The sequence below is a fragment of the Corvus cornix genome, chromosome Z (assembly GCF_000738735.6).
Source record: "Corvus cornix cornix isolate S_Up_H32 chromosome Z, ASM73873v5, whole genome shotgun sequence".
NCBI classification, from domain to species: domain Eukaryota; kingdom Metazoa; phylum Chordata; class Aves; order Passeriformes; family Corvidae; genus Corvus; species Corvus cornix.
Window position 1 is genome coordinate 13,352,826 of NC_046357.1, and position 19,624 is coordinate 13,372,449.

Sequence of the window (19,624 nt, forward strand, 5' to 3'; positions counted from 1 at the left end):
CATTGTCAATGATAATATTTCCATTACTGATGCTTCAGTGGAATTTTCATGATCTGGCATCATCCTGTAGAAAAAAAACTCATTTGAGAAATTGTCTTTCAAAAAGTCACAGTCTCATGTCTCAGTTGAAAAGATTTCTGCGGTAAAATTCTGGTATTTACCTGTGCAGTTCTGGCCAATAGTGAGAGCAGAATGAATTTCTTTTTCTATGTACTGTATTTTAAAGTTCAACTTTGAGAGACGTTAATTGTGAAATATTGATGATTCAGTCCAGAATTCCTTTATAAATTTGTTTGTAAACAGTTCTCTGAACAAACAAAAGCTTGTTAAAGGTTTATGAGTCAAATACACCCCTCTTTTGAAAAACTCTCAAGTCCATTGGGGTTCTGTCAGGACTGCTTATGAACTAATATTTAGTATCTTCTATTTCTTTCCATTGTTACCAAGTTTTTGAATTTTTAGTATTCCTAGATTAGTAAGAATCATCCTTAGTAGTAGCTGAAGATACTTGGTATACTTTGGGTTTAAGTAAACCTTTTCAGTAAACTATTTTATTGTGCAGAACCATGAGCATGTGCTCAGGAACATGTCTCATTTGCAGACAACGTCTCTCTTATCTGTACAAAAAGTATTTTCTTATTCTTTTGCAGATTTTCTTACATGTCACTGTACCAGTGTCTCATAAAAGTATTGGAAGTCCTAAGGGAACAAACAGCTGAATTCTTGGAAAAGCTGAACATCTGTGCCTTTTTTTTAAGTTTAAAGGGATGTTCATGGTTTCTGAATTCCTGGGAGGTACATCATGAGGATTTTAAAACATGCCAGTTTTAGAGACAGAACTTAAACATCCTGTGAGCAAAAAAAGACAACGAAACTTTAACAGAAAGAAAATGAGTCCTTTTATTGTAGCAAAATACTTTTCCTCACTTGCTTGGTTCCAAAGAATGTTTTACTGCAATTTTTTCACCAGATAAATAGCTTAATTTTTCTCTATTTTGGCCTTTTTTTTTTGTGCTACAGTATACTGCATTCAAACCTAAAAGTCTGACTGCTGCTTTTATTGCAAAATTCAATGCTTTTATTGCAAAAAGTATTGCGTTTCCAAAACAGCAAAAGCAATCTCTTTGCAGACAATGAATGAGTTTGATGGAAGGTCTAATTCTTGTCAGTTTGAAATAAAACCAGTAATTTTTTCAACAGTCAAAACCTGGTTTTTTACAGAAATAGTTCAAAAAGAAAAAAACCACACATATCAAAACAGTGTGCAATGGAAATCTTAAATTAATAATATTTAGACTAAAACCTAATCCTTTGACACTGTGCCACATGACATACTTGTTTCTACTCTGGAGAGACATGTTTGGCCCAGAAGCCAACTGTTTCCAGGGCTTCACCCAGGGCATTCTAGGCAGCAGGGGAGGGAGGGAATTCTGCCCCTCTGCTCTGCTCTGGTGAGACCCACCTGGAGCACTGCATCCAGCTCTGGGGTCCTCAGCATAAGAGGGATGTGAAACTCCTGTCTTGGGTGAAAAAATGTTTTGTTGCTGCCAGCATGTTTTGAAATGACCTATCTTTTTCACTAGGGCAAACAGGCAGGAACTCACCAGATTGTCTGTGCCACTTGCTGTTTCCCCATGTTGTCCATTTTCCAGCCTTTTTAGGTCCTTATTACACACAGCCTTGCTCTGGAAAGTGTTGGACTTGTTGATTTCCCTCCAGCTTCAGAAGCACTTTAAAGTATTCATCACCTCAGACACCCTTGAGATTTCATCAGATTACACTCCCAGAAGAAGGGGCCTGGAAATTACCGGAGTTTTTATGCTAGTCTTAGTCTAAGTAGTTTACTGGGTTGCTAGTTTTGTACCAAATTTGATTTGGTATATTTTGGGTTTAAGCAAACTTTTTTCAGTAAAACATTTTACTGTACAGAACCATGAACATGTGTTCAGGAACATGTCATTTGCAGACAGCATCTCTCTTGTCTGTACAAAAAGTATTTTCTTGTTCTTTTGCAGGTAAATACTTTCATTGAGTATGTCCTGCCAAGTTTTGAGCAGAAACTTGATTGTTAGTAGATTGAGGAGCATTTGTTTGTCTTGCAGGCTTTTGCTTTCACTGGAGTGGGCTTTTTGCATGACTTGTATTTCGGAGTATAGGTCATCTCTCTGCAGCTCTGAGAGAGAAGTTAATTTTCTGCCTGTGAGCTGAAGTGTCTAGCGTGCATAGGTGAATTTGATGATATATCAGTGTGCGCACTGTGCCTCTCATGTTAGTGGAAATGGGTTTCAGTCAGAATTCAAGCTTCAAGGAGGGATTTACATCACATTCAGAGCTAGCTCAAATGCTTTGTGCTTTTAAACTGACCTGAATCCCACGCTGACTCAGATCAGCCTCCAGCTTTGGTAAGTGTTGGAGGGAGCTGGGACTTGTACTAGATTTGTAAAAGCATTCGTGGGTGCCAGATGCAGTCATGAAAGCACATCATTCTCCCTTCTCAGGCTGACAGAAATAACCAGGAAAGTCAAGTGAGCGGCATGTGCTTTGCTCCAGGCCAGAAGGAGTTCAGCACTTCTGTGATGATTGCCAGTTACCATCATGCTGGTTCCCAAAGTGGCACGTGCTGAGCATGGCTGCATGCTAGAGACTGCGCTTTGTCCTGCACGTTCTGGATCTCAGTTTGTTTTTATAGTTTCATTTAGTTTCTTCTCCCCTCTCCTTCCACATCCCAGTGCTTACTTCCAGTCCTTTTCTAAAGAGAGACTGGTTTGTGGTGCAGAATAACCTTTTTGGTGTAGTGTGTCACTCACTTGCCACAGCTGCCCTCAACCAGGACTGAATTTTCCTGTTTTGTAAGGTATTTGGTTTTGATAAGCTCCCTCCGTCTTCATTCCTCCCCAGGGACAGCACAGCAAGCTGCAGCTTGAGCATGGCTCGCAGGCTGTCACAAGACTGTGCAGAGCAAATGGAGCAGCTGCTTGCACACACCACCCTGGAAACAAGGGCAGTGTGTTTCAAGCTGCAGTTGTTGAGCAGAATCCATGACTCCTCATGTATTCATGAAAAGATTCTCCTATGTCACAGTGCTGCTCCTTTGGTACCAGAAATTCACCTTTTGGAAAGGCACTGGAAATACAGGTGGTAAGTAAAGAAGAGGCTGAGGGCATCAGGATGAGCTGCCTTTAAGGTCACCTTGAAATGACACTGATAAGTGATGGCATGACCCTTCCATGGCATGCTGAAATTCATTCTTAAGTCCTGTCTGGGCTGTGCAGTTTCATGGAGAAAAGAGAGGCAGAAGCCTCCTCTCCCAACACACCAATGATGACAAATGCAGACCTAAAATATGCTGTCTGCTCCTGACACCACTTCTTGGTTTTGGGCTGAACAGAGTGAAGAGAGGAGAACAGCATCAGCAGGTGGGTCAGTTTGATGTTGCTCTTCCACACAGACTTCTGTTTCATCAAGCAAAGTAATTTCTATGGAGAGGAAGAGGTTTGGCTGTGACCGTCCCTTGCTCTGGTGTTGAGAGGAGTAAAGTTCCTGACAGACTTTCATCCACTGGAAAATGGGTAATTGTGCTTTCTTCCATCTATCTGCACACATTGTGGCAGCTGTCATCATTTGTATCTCTGCTTTCTGCCTGTTGACTGGGGTTCCTGTAGTCACAGTAATACAAACAGTACTGGTCAATAGAAACAAAGCCACTTGTCATTTGATCAAATGTTTGCCTTTAGTTATTCTCTAATAAAGTTTGAACTCTGCAGTATTAACACTGTCATGCTCACTAGCTTGAAATTAGTTTTAGAATATAAGTGAGCAGGAAGCCAAAACAGCCATGGTGCTTTCTGTCTCTGTGATTACAGATCATGTTTGCTTTGTGGATCCTCTTGCCTGTCTTTTCATTCTTAATAGACAGCACCGTTTATGCACAGAACCTCTTAACAATTTGGTGTTAAATCTTTACGCTTCAGCATTAGATAGGCTTTAAATCATCAAAGGTAACCAGCTTTGCAAACTGTAAAAATGTACTGGCTTCCAAATCAAAGCTTCAAAACTTCTCATTGGAAGTGTCAGAGGGGATTTCAAATGCTGAGAAGTACAAACTATTTTTACGTAGTTAATTTGCATTTTCATGAAAGGCAGTTCTAATATTAATGAGATACGCCCCTCTCCCCCCAGTTTGTACAACATAAGCCCCCGGAATACAGTGCATTCTGAACAAGTTCAATTAGGAAAATATGAGTGTGTCATAGGTTAGCAAGCATAGTCCCGGAAGGGACGTCCTTGCTAAGGGGTGCTTACAGTTTCCTCTGGGAACTGATAGAACCTATCAGCTGGCCAGTTTGAATATGGACAATTCTCTAAGCCACTTAAAGTTGTGATCACCTCTGTTATCCACATTTAAGAATAGGCAAACTCCCCCTCCAAGCTCTCTCTCGTTTCCGGCGCTGGGACAGGTGGCTGCGGGCCCGAGCAGGGCCCAGTGGGCCCGGCCAGGCCCTGCTTGGGCCAGGCCGGGCCGGGCCATGGCCATCCTGAAGCCATGGACCTGTTCCAGCCGTGGAACCCCCCCACTGCCTTGCCGTGGGCAGCCGGAGCGGCTCGGCTCTCCCCCCTCTCCACTGCGATAAGAAAATTCAACATTCCAGCTGCAAAGCTGCAAGGCCGAGGTGAGATTAACCCTTTTTATTGCTGTGAAGAGCTGAAAACCTGAGGGAAGAGAGAGAGGAGATGCTTAAAGCTGAAATTCTGTTGTGAAGCTATGATATATCAGAGTCTCCTGTTGTAATTTCATGAAGATATGGGGGGTGGAGTGTTCAACTCGTGAGCAGAAGCACCTGCGTGGAGATAGGCAGATGCTGACACAGCTGTAATTTCATGAGAAGTTTGGACAGGGAGAGATGAACCAGATGAGGACTTTTGCTCCAAACGGGAAAGGAGAAAACCTCAGTCCCTAGAGATGAACCAGATGAGGACTTTTGCTCCAAATGGGAAAGGAGAAACCTCAGTTCCTAGAGATGCTCCCAGAGATAGTCCTAAAGATGAAGATGATGAAGACCCTTTGCTCCCAGGGAAGGAGAAGGGCCTCTGTTTTTGTTTCTGAACAGCTCAACCTTAAAATTGTACCCCAAAAAACTTCAAGAGTGGACCCTCGAAAGCAGTTGCGGGAAAAGCTGCAAGTCGGGGGAAAGGACTCACACGCAGGCAGAGAGACTCCTCTTCCTAAATGGACTGAACAATATTTGGAAGTGGGCGGCTGTCTCGTTGTGATAATGTTTTCATAGCATGAGCAAGAAGAGACTTCTCTTTCTAAATGGACTGAACAAGGTTATTATGGAAGTGGTAAACAGACTGAACATCTTAAGGGTTGTCTTTGAACATTGTCAGTGGGAGAAGGGAGGAAGGTGGGGGCAGGAGGAGAGTTCTGAAGGTGGTATAATTTTTTTTTCTTCTTTTAGGTCTGTTAATAAACTTCTTTATATTCTTTCAAGTTTGGTGCCTGTTTTGCATTTCTCCTAATTCTTATCTCACAGCAGATAAACAGTAATGAGTATTTTGGACCAAACCACTACAGAGTGAGATATTCCAAGAGTATTTTCTGGGAAGAAAACAGCTGTTGCTCTTTCTTATTCTCCCAAACTGTCTTTGGAGGAATTGGGCAAACTCTTGTCTCAGAACAGTAACACTTGCCTGAGTTGTTTTTCAATTTCAAATGAAGTAAAAACTTGATAGTCTTACCCTCTTGTGATTACAATCAAAGTAAACCTCTTGCTCTTGGAAAAGCAGCAGAGTTTTTTAGTACTTTTTTCCCCACTAGTTGCCATTAAAATTTCCAATATAAAAACAGGGGAGAAGGGGAAAGGGGAGAGCATAAATATGAGGAATAGTAAAAAACTCATAAAAAATATGTTACTGTTTACCAAAGAGTGTCCTTCAAGCTGGATAGCAAAGCTGATTGATTTTCAAATTTATATTAAGCTTGCTGTTATATTCACCCTGAGGTAGAGCTTGAGACCTTACTACTTTTTATAGTCCTTGCTTGATGCAGTGCCGGTGTGACCTAGCTGACTTTTGCAGCAGGAAACTTATCCGGGTATATTTAATTCTCAAGGTAACATCTTCAAGTGATGTAACTTATTGTGAGGCTCAGAGCACTGGCTGGGCACCATGCCCCCAGCCTGTCCTGGTGGGGTGTCACCTCACTGCCTGTGGACAGACTGGGCAGCCCAAAGAACTGCGACCTTGTCTTCCTCAAGACCCAGGGGACTCACCAGCAACGGAGCAACAAGGGAATACTTACAGAAGGAGCTTCAGATCATTGGAGTGCTCTGGACTTCAGGCAGTCCTTGGTGGTCTGTCTCATCTGCACTGTGGAAATCACAGTGGTAAATAGAAGAAGGGTTCAAACTGAGTTTGAGTTGAAGAATTATTATTCAACTGTGCCATGCCATCTACCTGCTGGATGCTCAGCATGTGGCAAACACACCTTGTTTCAGCTTACTATAATCAGCACTGAAAGTTCTGTAAAATTTATGAAATACTATCTTTGCTCAGTTTCAAGACCATAAAAATGTCCAGTTACTAGTACTCTAGTGGGCAATAAAGTTTTACCCTGTTGGAATTTAATGGTGTGTCTGAGATTTAGATACAGCAAAGGAGGACAGTTTTGGCTTGGATCCAGTGGTATATATTTCAAACAATAGAATGTGAGAATGTGAAAGCACCTGGACAACATGAAGTGACAGCTGCTGGGCACAGTTAGAGATGTAGGAGCTTCATGTGCCTCATGAACTACTGGGGATTTCAAAGCAGAAGGCTGCAGAGATACTACCTAATGAGGCTCAAAGAAACTTCATGGCCATGCAATTATAATCATTTGTAGATCTTCTGTAATGAGAAAACAAGATGGGATATTTCTACAATGCAATGCAGCAACAGGGCACTCACAAGTGGATGTAGGAATAAGATACCCGGACTGTTTATTCTTAAGAAAAATCACAAAATAGAAGAAGTAATAAATGTTTTTAGGATGGACAATGAAGATGATAATTGAGGATACCATGACCTGAATGAAGCGTGAACAAAGATGTCTTTTAAAATTATGTGTTCCAAGTCATACATTTTCAAGTGAGCCTGTGTTGCAGTGGGGATCCTGCAACATACATATACCAAACCAGGAGTCCCATGGAAAGGAAATATATATGGACAGACAGATTCTTGCTAGATGTTTCAGAGATGTTTATTTCTCCAGCCGCATGGCCGGGGCTCTGCCCAGGAACTGTTCCAGTCACGGGACCAAGGGTCCTTCTGCCCGCGCAGGGAACACAAACCAACCAATGGGAGCGAGGCTGAGCAGGGGCAGGGAAACCCCGTGTCTGTGCCCTCAGGGCCCCTCTGCCAGGGCTACATGGCAGGGGAGGGACCCCAACACCTCACCCGTTTTATTTTAATAAAAGGAGAATGAAAACAACTGGATAAACATAACAAGAACAGTTTCAAAACAAAACAAGCCACCCTCATGAGTCTTTAAATGTCCAAACAGATTCTCTGGAACATCTTAAGGCTGACAGAAGGGAGACAGAACTCTCTGAGCATGCTTTGTGGGGAAACTGAGGCAGGAGAGGGTTTAACTTCTTCCCTCCCCCTTTTCATCCCCCACTCGGCATTGGAAAGGGATTTTTGGGGAAACAATTGGCAAAAGCATGGTTTTGTGAGGGAAACCATGGATAAAAAACCAGATTGGGAATACACTGGGGGTAATAGGACATAGGGTAAAAGGGAAAGGTGGGATTAGGAAAGGGAGACTGTAGGGGGGCTTATAATGGAGATATTGTCTAACATGACTACGATTTTTAGCATATATACTGCCTTTTACAGAAACACCATCAGGCCCAGTGACCTGCAATGCTTGTAACCCTTTTCTACCTCGTATAATTTTGAATTCCACCACCTCTCCATCTCCCAAGCTTGAGATGCATTTTTCAGGGTTATTCTTTTTAATAGCAGTTCTATGCACGAATATGTCTTGCTGGTTGTCACACCTTGTTATAAAACCATAATTTTGCTTAACATTATACCATTTTACTATCCCTAAGGTCTTAGTTACTATGATCTTTTCCTTTTTCCGAGTGGCTGCTGTTTTCTGTCTCGCTGCGTCTTTGCTCTCTCCTTCGGTCGCTCCTGTGTTGGAATTGTCGGGGCTGCTGGTGCCTGCGCGCTCTTCCCGGGGCTGCATTCGGGGCTGCGCGGGCCGGGCCGGGCCGCGCCGCTCAGTTCTCCGTGCGTCGCCTCCTCTGGTCGCAGCTTCGCTGCCGCTGCCAGGCGCTGTACCCATGTCTCGGCCGGGCCCCCGAGCGATGACCCCCCCACGCCCTGCTCCAGCGCGTGTCTCGGCTGGGCGCGGCTCTGTTCCACCGCCCACCGCCGCCAGCCGCCGCCCGCGCGCCGCCCCTCTCGGCCGGGTGTTCACGGGGCTCGCTCCACCACGCGCTGTGTGGGGCCGGGCAGGCACCGTCGGGTCCCGCCGCTCCCACCGCTCCTCGCTCCGCCACCGACACTGCGGCTCGCGTGGCTCCGCCCGCACGCGGGAACTGCCTCGCTGCTGCTCGCAGAGCGCTCGGTGCACGTGGCGTGGGCCGCACGGTCCCTGTGCCAGGCTTCCCTTCGCCAAGACACAGCTGACATTGCTCAACAGTCTCAGTAATTAAATAATATTCACGAAAATATTCTTCCATCGGCATATATTTTGACTCCAGTATTAACTGTGTCCAAACGGTTTTCCAAAAGCCCTTGGTAAGAATTAAATCCCAAGAAACATAGAAAAAGTTCTTAAACAACCATGCCAGGAAGTGTTTCAGTTCTTTTTGAGCTTGAATCAAGCTAAAATTTACAAATCGTTGTTCAAGAATCATTTTAAGTTTAAGATAAATGTCCATATGCGGCTCTGAAAGCCGAGAGTCTTCCCACGGTTCTTCCATAGTTTAGATATAGAATAGCAAAGCAAAACCAAGAAGAGGAATCCAAAGTTTCCAGGGTTTACTCACACAAATCAGTCGCTTAGGGATCGGGGATCGTTCTGCCCGCATTATCCACCATTATGTTGCAGTGGGGATCCTGCAACATGCATATACCAAACCAGGAGTCCCGTGGAAAGGAAATATATATGGACAGACAGATTCTTGCTAGATGTTTCAGAGATGTTTATTTCTCCAGCCGCATGGCCGGGGCTCTGCCGAGGAACTGTTCCAGTCACGGGACCAAGGGTCCTTCTGCCCGCGCAGGGAACACAAACCAACCCATGGGAGCGAGGCTGAGCAGGGGCAGGGAAACCCCGTGTCTGTGCCCTCAGGGCCCCTCTGCCAGGGCTACATGGCAGGGGAGGGACCCCAACAAGCCTGCTGCAGTCTCTATACAACATTAATTTCCAGAGATTTTCCTCAAGTAGAAATGAGTGTACCTAGGCTGTTTCAGTTTCTGTGTGAGATGCAAAGCTTGCAGTGAGTCCATAGATGTGGCTCCTGATTCAGAATTATTTAATGAACTGTATCTGCGGCACAGCAGAAGGGCAAATGAAGGCGTATTTTGGACATGTTTTTATAAAAGCTGGGGGTTTTTAATGCCTTAGCTTCTTAAGACTTAGCTTAGCTAACCTTCATCCAGGAAGAGTGAAAAGAAGAAACACAGTGGAGAGTGGTCACCAGCAAGCTGGGGCTATAACCCAGAGTATTGGTTCTCTGCCAAGTCTCTCAGCTGAGTGAGTGTGTATCTTAAGGGGTTGTATGGTAGCTGATAGACATGGCCCTAGAGACTTGACTTCTCTCTTTGGCTGAGCATATGCCCCCAGCCAGAAAGACCCATCTCTCTGAAGTATCCAGAACTGATGTCTCTCCCTTGGGAACTGAAAGATGTCAGATACTCCCTCCTCTCCAGATACCTTGTTTTCTTCCACAAAAGTCTGTCTTGCTGTAAATATGGCTATTTTTTTTTCCCGATCCTCTGTACCTGAACTTTCTGCCCAGTTTTCTGGAAGCGCCTAAAATATTATAGCAAGTGTGACAAAAGAACTTAAAATCTTACGGAATGATAGTATTCTGTTCTTTTACTTACTTTGTCTTAAAAATAAGCTATTTTCATTTCAGACCAAAGGTATGCTAAACTACAAGTCTGTGTTTCAGTATCACAGCACCTTCTTCACTAAGCTGTGCTAAAAGCATGGTTTTATTCTGTAGAAGTGTGTAAGAACTAGAATGCTCTCCTTTTCTGTGGGTGATGTTCATAAAAGTCTTCCATCAAATTACTCAGTACCTAAAAGCCCCAACCTCTTTCTGTCTGAGCAACATCATGACAGGTCTGGCTTTTTCTAGCTCTGTCTGAGGATGTAGTGAAAAGTCTCATCTGGATGCTAGGTTTTTGTTTTGGCTGAAATAGGAGCAGAGAAATTCAAAAAGAAAGATCCCTGGAAAAAAAAAAGGGACATACAGAAAGGAACTAAGTGTTTACCTAAAATAAATTTAGCGTGTGTAATGTTAACAGATAATTTACTTCACCAGCGCAGTTTAGATTATTTGCAGCTGCAGGTCTCTGGTAATTCTTGTTCCATATGTCACATTCTTTTCTTTAATTCTTTTATTCAAACTTAATTTCTCTTACCATGTATTACAGTTATAATAAACACGTGGAGCAAAGTACCTAAAGGTAAAACCAGGATCTTGCCCTCTTATTTTTGTTTTGTGTTGCTTCTAAAAGTCACTGTATTTTCAGATTCTGTCACTGCCCTGTTGTCAAAAATATTGTCTGAAATTTGTTGTCAGAAATATTGTTTGGTTTCGGGGAGTTACACACTGTTCTCACTACAGATATTATTTTTTTTGGCATTATTGTCAACATACTCAGTTATTGTAATTTTAGACTACAGATTGTAGTTTTTTCCCTCCCTTTTTCTCCTGCAAAACATCCACTAACCCCAGCCCCTCCTGTCTGGGGTAGTATTGCAATTCCAAAACCATAGCCAAGGGTAAAGCTGCTTTTTCCATTCCCACAGGACTCCGTTTCAACTTCCTATGTGAAACTGATAGAAAAAAACATGCCAGAAATTGTATTTTGACAAGCCCCCAAGCTTTTGACTGAAATATATATGTGAAAAATACCTGCTTTCCACTGGAAAATGCAGATTCTACTGAAAACCAAACACTTGATTGAAAACTTTTAAGTCAGAAGTGTCCCAGGATCACCATTGTCCTCCTGGCAAGTGATGTGAAATGTAGGAGATGAGATGTGTTCAGGGAGCTCTTTGCATCAAAATGCTGGGGCACATGGATTAAAAATCCCATTAAGTGATACAGCAGCACTCCCAAACACAGTATGCTAAGCATTTGCAGTCACAGTATGTCAGAATCTGAGGGCAAAGAGTGAGATTTGAAAGAGGGGAGAAAAACAATTAAAAAAAATTTCTGTGGTAGATTTGCAGGTTTTCCCCTGTAGGCTTTGAGGGAAACAAATACCCCCCAAAACAAACAAACACACCCCGTCCCTATTTTCTGACCATTTTAATGGCTGTATTACATGGTAGCTTTTCATAAGGAAGTTTGAATGAGGAAAACTTCTCTGCAGTTATTTTTTTCCATGGTGATAACTGAACCCTTTCATAAATGTAAATAGGAATGGCTTTCTTCTGATGAGGCTTTCATAACTGCCCTCCTTTGTGTATTCTGAGGCTGTGTGAATGCACTCAAAAGTAGGTGATGCTACAAACACCGCAGAAGAAGCATCTATTGTATTTACATAGCTTGAAATCTGATGGACTTTAAATGAAAAATTCTTGCTATTATATTGTGAGTCAGAAAAGAACAGCTATGAAGAGCAAAACTGAAGACGTATTTAAGCAGCAAAGGGAATTTTGCCAGTCCTCAGTGGTTTGAAGTAAGTTTAATGTGAAGATTTCCCTTTTTTTCTTTGGTCTCAGTTGGTCTCAGCATGTAATTTCTTGGTGGACACCCTGTGCAGGGTGAAAGTGAAAATGCAAAGCAAGAGTTCAGTAAGTGCTGGAAGTCTCTGGAACCTTTTGGAAGGCCCCTACATGCTGGAAATTGACTTGGACAGTCATATTCATATAATGAAGTTTTGCTTTTTTTCCTGCTCCATACAGCTTGGATAGACAGCTGAATTTTAACATGCAAGCATTGAGGAGGGAGCTTGAGGTTACCACTGATAGACTTGCTTCACCTTTTATATGATTGCCTGGCTTTCTTGTTACAAAGGCACCTTGACAAAATAATCTGGTGACTATTGCCACTTGCTGTAAAATACCAGGATCTGCAAGTGAAGATGTCTAGTTCCTCCTGGTTCCAACTGGCTTAAAAACCCACAATATAATCAAATAATCCAGTCTTTACAAGTATCCAGGAAAGACTGAACCCTGTGAAATGAAAAGGAGTGGACAAGGATTTTCGAAGGTGCATTGATTCCCTGAGCCACATGGGGAAAGCCATGTCACAGATTTCCTGGTCTGACCACTGTAGAGGCATTCTTGCTGTATAGATTCACTCTTGCCTGACAGCTTTATCCAATGTGAACGTGGGATTTACTGCTTCTGTAGTGTGGCTCTGGTGCTATGCCTTGATTTATGATTTAAAAAGAAACACGAGCATTTTTTGTATGTTGTTTAAGAATCAGAAGTGTCAATGTATTTTTTCTTAAAAATTAATCAAAACCTATACAGGCAGTAGCTGTAATCCCAGATGAACAAACACATGGACTATGAGTCCTGAACCTTTGGTGCTTTATGGGAGTAAACCAGGCTTCAAACCAATGCCAGACTCTGGTTTTAACTTTCATTGGAAAGAAAGTTTCTGATCTTCAGAACTGTTGGGTAAACTGTGAAATGACAGTCACAGTTATTTATTTGTACCAGTTAGCTGTAGGATGTATTGGGCCCGTGGCAATCAGTGGAGTATCTCACTGAGCTGCCTTTTGTCTCCTTGTCCATAGAGCCCATGGTTATTTTATAGTTTTATAAGAATGCTTTTCTTCCATTCATGTGATTTCTTTCATATCCTTGCCCTCATACTGGCTTTCCCAACAGTCCAGAGCAACTGTAAGGCTTTGGAGTGCTACAGAAGATTTTTTAATTTGTCTGTCATTCTGAGTGTTACTGCATTTCTTCCCTGCTCCAGAACAGGCTAAGAGGGCTGCACTGACCACAGCAAGAAAGTGAAGAAGAAACAAAGTCACAATAAAACAAAGCTGGAATACTCCAGCCTCTTGTCACATCCACAGTGTGATCTGTGTTGTCAGTAGATCCTTTGCTTTTAGATTTAATACTGCTCCGTATATCTTGAAGTGGGAGGGCATTACAACGGTTTTGGAATGTTTACAGTTCCTGCCAAAATGTTGGGACACAATGGACCAAAGCCATGTCTGGTTGGAAGGGTCTCCTGGATCATGGCGGAGGGATGTGTATGATGATCCTGTGTAGTCCAGATGGGTATCAAAGGCCATATATATCAGACAAAGCCAGGAGGCTGATACCAAAGTTACAGCATGTGAAATACTGCAGATTTTGTTAGCTGATCTATGGGACGTTCTCAATGGCTTGCTAATTCATGAAAAACTTTTTATTTCTTCCATTGTAGTGTTGGCCTGGGTGCCAGTTAGGGTTTCTAGTCTCAGTCAAGCATGAACCACACAGTCCAGCCCATCTGATGGGTTGGGTAATTGATTGTGGAACTGCAGCTGGGAACAGAATTTTGATTTGCACTTACGAAACAGCTTCTATTCCAGTCTTGATCTCCGGGGAATGGATGCAAAACACCAGAAGTACAAGATGCAACTCTTCCTCGTGCATCATGTTTGGCAAATAAACTTTTGACCTTTTAGTGGCTTTGCAAGAATATGAGAGTCTTAGCCTCAGTTTCAGATTATTAGGAAGGAGATTTTTTTCTGTTTCCCTTTGGACTGTTATGTCTGTGAGGTATGAAACAGTCTTGTTGTAAGCAGCAAAAAAATTGAAAACCGGTTGTGTTCTTTTTTCTGCAGTGTAATGACTGGCTTATGAGGAAAGCTTGGGGATGGTGGTAGGAAGAGTATATTTATTTTTGACTTCTAGTAACAGAACAGGAGCGATTAACTCTTTTGTGCTTATTTTCAGACTGGATATTTCCATCTGCCCCATGGGGATTACTTCATTGAGCCTATTAGAAAGCATCCACAGAAGGAGGGAACACCCCATCCCCATATAATTTATGGTGCAAATAACCTTCACAATGCTTTAAGGAGAAGACGGGCCATCCCGATGGAAAACGAACGAGCATGTGGACTGAATGGTACTAATTTTGCTGGATTTCTGCCTACTCGCTTTCTGAATCTTTTTAAGCCGTTATTTTTCAGTGGTGTGTGCCTTTCCTTCTGCCAGGCTTTTTAAAATTCTGTAAGAAAAGGTTATGCAAAATGAGAGCATCTCAATTGAAACACCAGAGGAGCCACCCCATCTGGGTTTCTTTCTGTAAAGTTAAATCCTTCTTATGACTACTGGGATATGTTTTTCACACCATTGATCCTTTCTAACCCTCAAATTCTCTCCAACCAGAACTGTTCAGTGAGATTGAAACTTGAATTCTTGAGGAGTTCTGGGATGACAAGATTTGCAGTCAGGATTATTTTTAATAAAATGTTCTCACTTCATGCAAGTTCTGTCCTCAACATAAAATAACTCACCTCTAATCCATGGTTTAAATTTAGGATTTCTAGATTTTCTGTGATTGTTAGCAGGTTATTGAAAGAGTTTTATTTAGTTATTCAGAAAGTGAAGTACAGGACATCAACAGTAACATTTTTTGTAGAAGTGTAAGTAAAAATAGCTTAAATATTGGTGCAGTAATACTCAGGATCATGTCTTTTGGGAAAACAAACTAATACACTATGCTGGAAAGAAAGAGCGTATCTAGAGGGTAGTTGGTATCTCATAATTGCAAAATTAGTTTCTTTATTTAGTAAAATAATTTCCTTGATTTATTTTATACCAAAAATGTTCAGATTCTGTATTGATTCTCTGATGTTTGAGGCCTTGAGTCTGCACCAAACTTTAGACAGGTATAGTATTGGGTAGGGATGAATCAGTAATTACCTGCATGACCTAAGGCCTGAGTTATGTACAAATACAGCTGCAGAATACACAGGAATGTGTTTCTGTCTTTCACAGGTCAGTGGTTTAAAAGAAGTTGGTTCCTTTCCAGGAATGGGAAATGAAAGGAGGAATGTAGGAATTTCTAATCCCCCATCATGACTGCTGCTGAAGTTTTACTGCTGTGTAATATGAATTGGTAAATTAAAGAAGCAAAGAACAACTTGACCCCTCTGTATTTCTGGTTGTAGACCTGCATTGCACTTCTTGCTTGCTGGCCCAAGGTAGTGCAAAATGGTAACGGTAAAAACCTGAGAAAGCTGATGGGGGAGGTTACTCAATCTCCTACAATACTAGGAAGGTGAAGAGGAAGCCGTAAGAATTAATATGAATGCTGTTCCATTTTATTTTTCATCAAGTAAAAGTCTACTTATTAGAAAATAATCCTGGATTTGAAAAACCAGGAGTGTCTAAAGGTGATGTTTATCTTGGTGAGAATTTCAAATAGCTCTCTGAATTTTCATTCCTTCTGATGGCTGCTGGGATAAACAAAAGAAATTAGTTTAGATTTGCCTGTGAAAAATGAGGAAGTTGTTCTTGCCTACTGTCTTCCAGGTTTCTTTTATGGATGAAATAACATCTGTATGCAGTCATTTTAAGTGTGGAGAGAAGATAAGAGATCTAGGGAACATGCTGTATATTTGCATTGTGTGGTCTGCTTATTTTCTTTCTACCTCTCGCTTTTAGCCTCTTGTGTCTTTCTTCAAAATCATGCAGAATGAGACAGAAAAAGACTGGCTGTACTTGGACACTGGAAAAAAATAGCATTAACTTCCCTGCAGTTTCATCACTGCTCTAATGGGCTTTTCAATTTAAACTTCCTGTCTGATGTTAATCATTCCAACATGACAGAATTATTTCTGGTGGTAGTATTTTCATGATAGTGCAGCCAAACAAAGGTAGCGTCTTAGGAACTAACAAAATAATATACTGTAATTTATGTTTCTGTTTTTAACTGAGTCAGCCTTTAGAAGTAATATCTGCTTTGGAACAAGCAGTAATCTTGGCTGTCATAAAAGTTAAATAATAAGTGTGAAAAAGTGCATGGGGATAAAACCGTTTCCTTCGTTATATTTTTCCCCTCTGTGTGACAGGATCTAACAATCTGATTCCTCAAAAGCCCTTAACTTTTATGTTGGGTGTTACGTGTCTTGGGCTGCATCCAGAGCCCCGTGGGCAGCAGGGGAGGGAGGGGATTGTGCCCCTCTGTTCCGCTCTGCTGAGACCCACCTGGAGCACTGCATCCAGCTCTGGGGTCCCTGCACAGGAGGGACAGGGACCTGCTGGAGCCAGTCCAGAGGAGGCACCAAGATGATCAGAGGGCTGGAGCATCTTTTCAGACTGGAGGGAAAAAGGCTTTGGGGTGACCTAATTGTGTCCTTCCAGTACCTGAAGGGAGCCTACAAGAAAGATGGAGAGAGACTTTTTAAAAGGGATTGGAGTGATGGGACAAGAGGAAATGACTTCAAACTGAAAGAAAGTAGATTTAGATTAGATATTAGCAAAAAATTCTTTATCTTGAGGGTGATGAAGCTCTGGAACAAGTTACCCAAAGACGCTGTGGATGTCCCATCCCTGGAAGTGTTCAAGGCCAGGCTGGATGGAGCTCTCAGCAACCTGGTTCAGTGGAAGATGTCCCTGCCCATGGCAGGGGACTGAAACTAGGTAGTATTTCAGGTCCCTTCCAAACCAAGCCATTCTGTGTTTTGTTGGCTCATTTCTGAGTAGCCAGCTTTTCAATAGGGATAGAAGAAAGAATTCATTGTCATCTTCTATTTATACTGTGTATTGTCAGAGTAAGTTGCTCTTGTTAGAAGTGAAATACAGAACAAAAAGGGAAAGTGATACAATTCTTGCTTTCTATGCCAAATGTATTCAGTACTCAGGCTTTGGTAAGTACTTCGTGCATAAATAAATTGTAAAGGTAGTAAGTTGACTCTGCCACCTTTTCAGGATTTCACATACTTCATGCTTTTGAGGTTGACGCCAGAAAGCTTGTAAAACCACATGACATCACAGATAGCTTAGAATAATGCCTTTTGGGATCACTTCAAAGCAAAACATTTTCAATTTACAGTTCACATTTAATTGTAAAAACTAATTCTATTTCATAGATTAAACCTCATTTTGTGTTTTTGACCCTAGCATTGTCCCCACTGAGCTGGGGCTTAGCTGATGAAGAGTTGCCCACTGTAGGTCTTCTAGGAACTGGTGTTGAGATATTTTAACCTCGTGGACTGAGATTCATCATACAGACTATCTGTGTTTGTTTATTTGAGCTCTGAGTTGTTTGGCTTTTTAAAATTAAGCTAAGGTTTTGAGGTATTTTTGTGACTTATGCTTGGTGTGTGTTCAGGTTTAAGTGTAGTGCTGATTTTTGCTTGAAGAAGTTGAATCACCTGGTTGCTTATGAGTCAGTGCACAAAGTTGAGTGGTGATAATAGAAATCTTCCAGTCAGAAACTAACCTATCTGCCAGGCAAGGAATAGAAAGACTAGTTGTATAGAAAAAGTCAAAGTAAAGAAATTATTACAGGAGGGAATAGATGGAGGATGTTGATCTCCTGTGCAGTCTTTTTCCAGTTGTTTTTGTTTTTTTTAATGCACTTTCTGTGTCTCTTGGAAGAAGCTTTGTGCAACAACTTTTACTGTGGCGACTGCATGAATATCCAGGGTCCAGCCTGCTTGTTACCTGTCTTGCCTACATGCAGTAATACTTTAGAATCAGTGACTTTGCTGTGCTCTTGCAGTGATTACATTAATTACTTTAAAATTGGTATTATCTTTAACAGATTCAGATACTTGGAGAAAAATCATGGCAGAAAATTGCATAAATTAAAACTTAGGTTTGTGCTGTACACTTCCATTCCTGCTCAGGCAACTAACTACCAGCTGACTCAGTCATTAGCTGCATGCTAATCTTGAAAGTAGCATAACAATACTGCACATTGCTACCACCTGTCTTGCTGTACCATTTGAAATATGTGTGAGAAGTAGCAGAAAAGATACATGAAAAGTGGCCCTGTGCCTTGTAAAGAACCTCCCTAATCCTTTGTGCCCACATGAGAGGAAACAAAGGATATGGGAATTTGTTTCGTTCTTCTAAATAGGTTATCTTAAAAATTTGACAGTGCTCTGAGATAAAATGTCAGAGAAGAGAAATTATCCTCCCTTCTACAGGAGAAGCTCTCCCATTTCTTCTGCTTGGTTTTATGCAGTCTGCCACAAGGCATTGGTTTGTTTGTGAGCTTCAAAATAAGAGAAATTTTGTGACATTTGTGAGTGAAAATGCTGTGATATAATAAAGCTCTTCCTGACTAAGTGCTACTAAGAGGGGACTGATACAGACAGATGGACTTCTTTTTCTTGGGCTGGTGAGAAGGACAGGTCGCTGTTGTTCAGAGAGAGAGGACAGTTGAGTTTATTCAGATTGCAACCCAGTGATTGCTGCAGTAGGCCGTGATATATAACCAGGGAATGAAAGGTTTGGGGTGTTAAAATAGATCTCTGAGAATATTTAATTGGAGCTTTAGGTGTACAGAAGTTGTCATATATTTTACCCTCATTTTGGCATTGAAGGATTTGATCGATCAGAAGTTAGGATTAGTTTGGGTTTGACATGGGCCTTCAACTCCTTGTCTGCAAAGAAATTACAAATCTTAAAACTGATTTTTTTGCATTTGGAGCAATTTTGCTCCAAAATTGGAACTGTGATGGGATAAGGGTGGCATGGAAGAAAGGAAACAAGAGGCTGGCTGCTGTGTGAAATGATGAGGAGGGTAGGCGGAGTTAAAGGAGCAGAGCAACGTTGTCTGTGCAAAACTGTATTTTAAGTATTTTGAATGATGGTAGCATAGTTCGTTTAACAGAAGTCTGGAATGCCATTAAGCTGTTTCAGGCAATAACTACCTGTTTTACTTCCTAAGGGTTATGTCTGACTGCAGGACTTTATTAAATCGTGGTCTTGCTTTTAGATTATTAACTTGATACTGTCAAAGGCTTCTCTTCAGTTTTTATGTCTGCAAGTACACAGCATGAACTAGCAGTACTGGCTTTTGACAGAATCTCCTGGGGTGATGTTATGAAGCTGCTTTATTCCTTAACCGTCCACTCAATGCCCGAGGACTCTGTGCCTTTAGGATGGACCCGGGGGGCGGGGCTGGAGCCAGGGACCCAAGGGGGCATTGAACGGTTCGGCCCAAGGGCTCCAGGGTCCTGGCAGGGTTCGGGAGGGAGTGCACTGGGAGCACTGTGCTGCTTTTTGGTTTCCTTTGTGTTCCAGCTAGCTGGGAAAAGGTTCTGTTGGTTTTTTTCTTGTTCTTTTTTCCCCTTTCCTTCCCCTTGCCTCACTGCCTCCCCTCCCTCCTTGCTGGTCCAGGGAGCCTGTGGGGGTGGCCCCGGCAGGCCCACAGGGTGGCCCTGGCTGGTCTGAGCCCATGTGTCTGTT

At 42.2% G+C, this 19,624-nt stretch overlaps 1 protein-coding gene across 2 annotated transcripts in view; it reads left to right on the forward strand.

The window, feature by feature from the left end:
• ADAMTS12 (ADAM metallopeptidase with thrombospondin type 1 motif 12) overlaps positions 1-19,624 on the forward strand; it is a 160,467-nt gene that overhangs the window by 42,062 nt on the left and 98,781 nt on the right. For both annotated transcript variants that reach the window (XM_039567189.1, XM_039567188.1), the window contains exon 3: positions 14,147-14,321. In XM_039567189.1, coding sequence (XP_039423123.1) covers positions 14,147-14,321 — 175 coding nt within the window. The remainder of the gene's footprint in view (positions 1-14,146; positions 14,322-19,624) is intronic.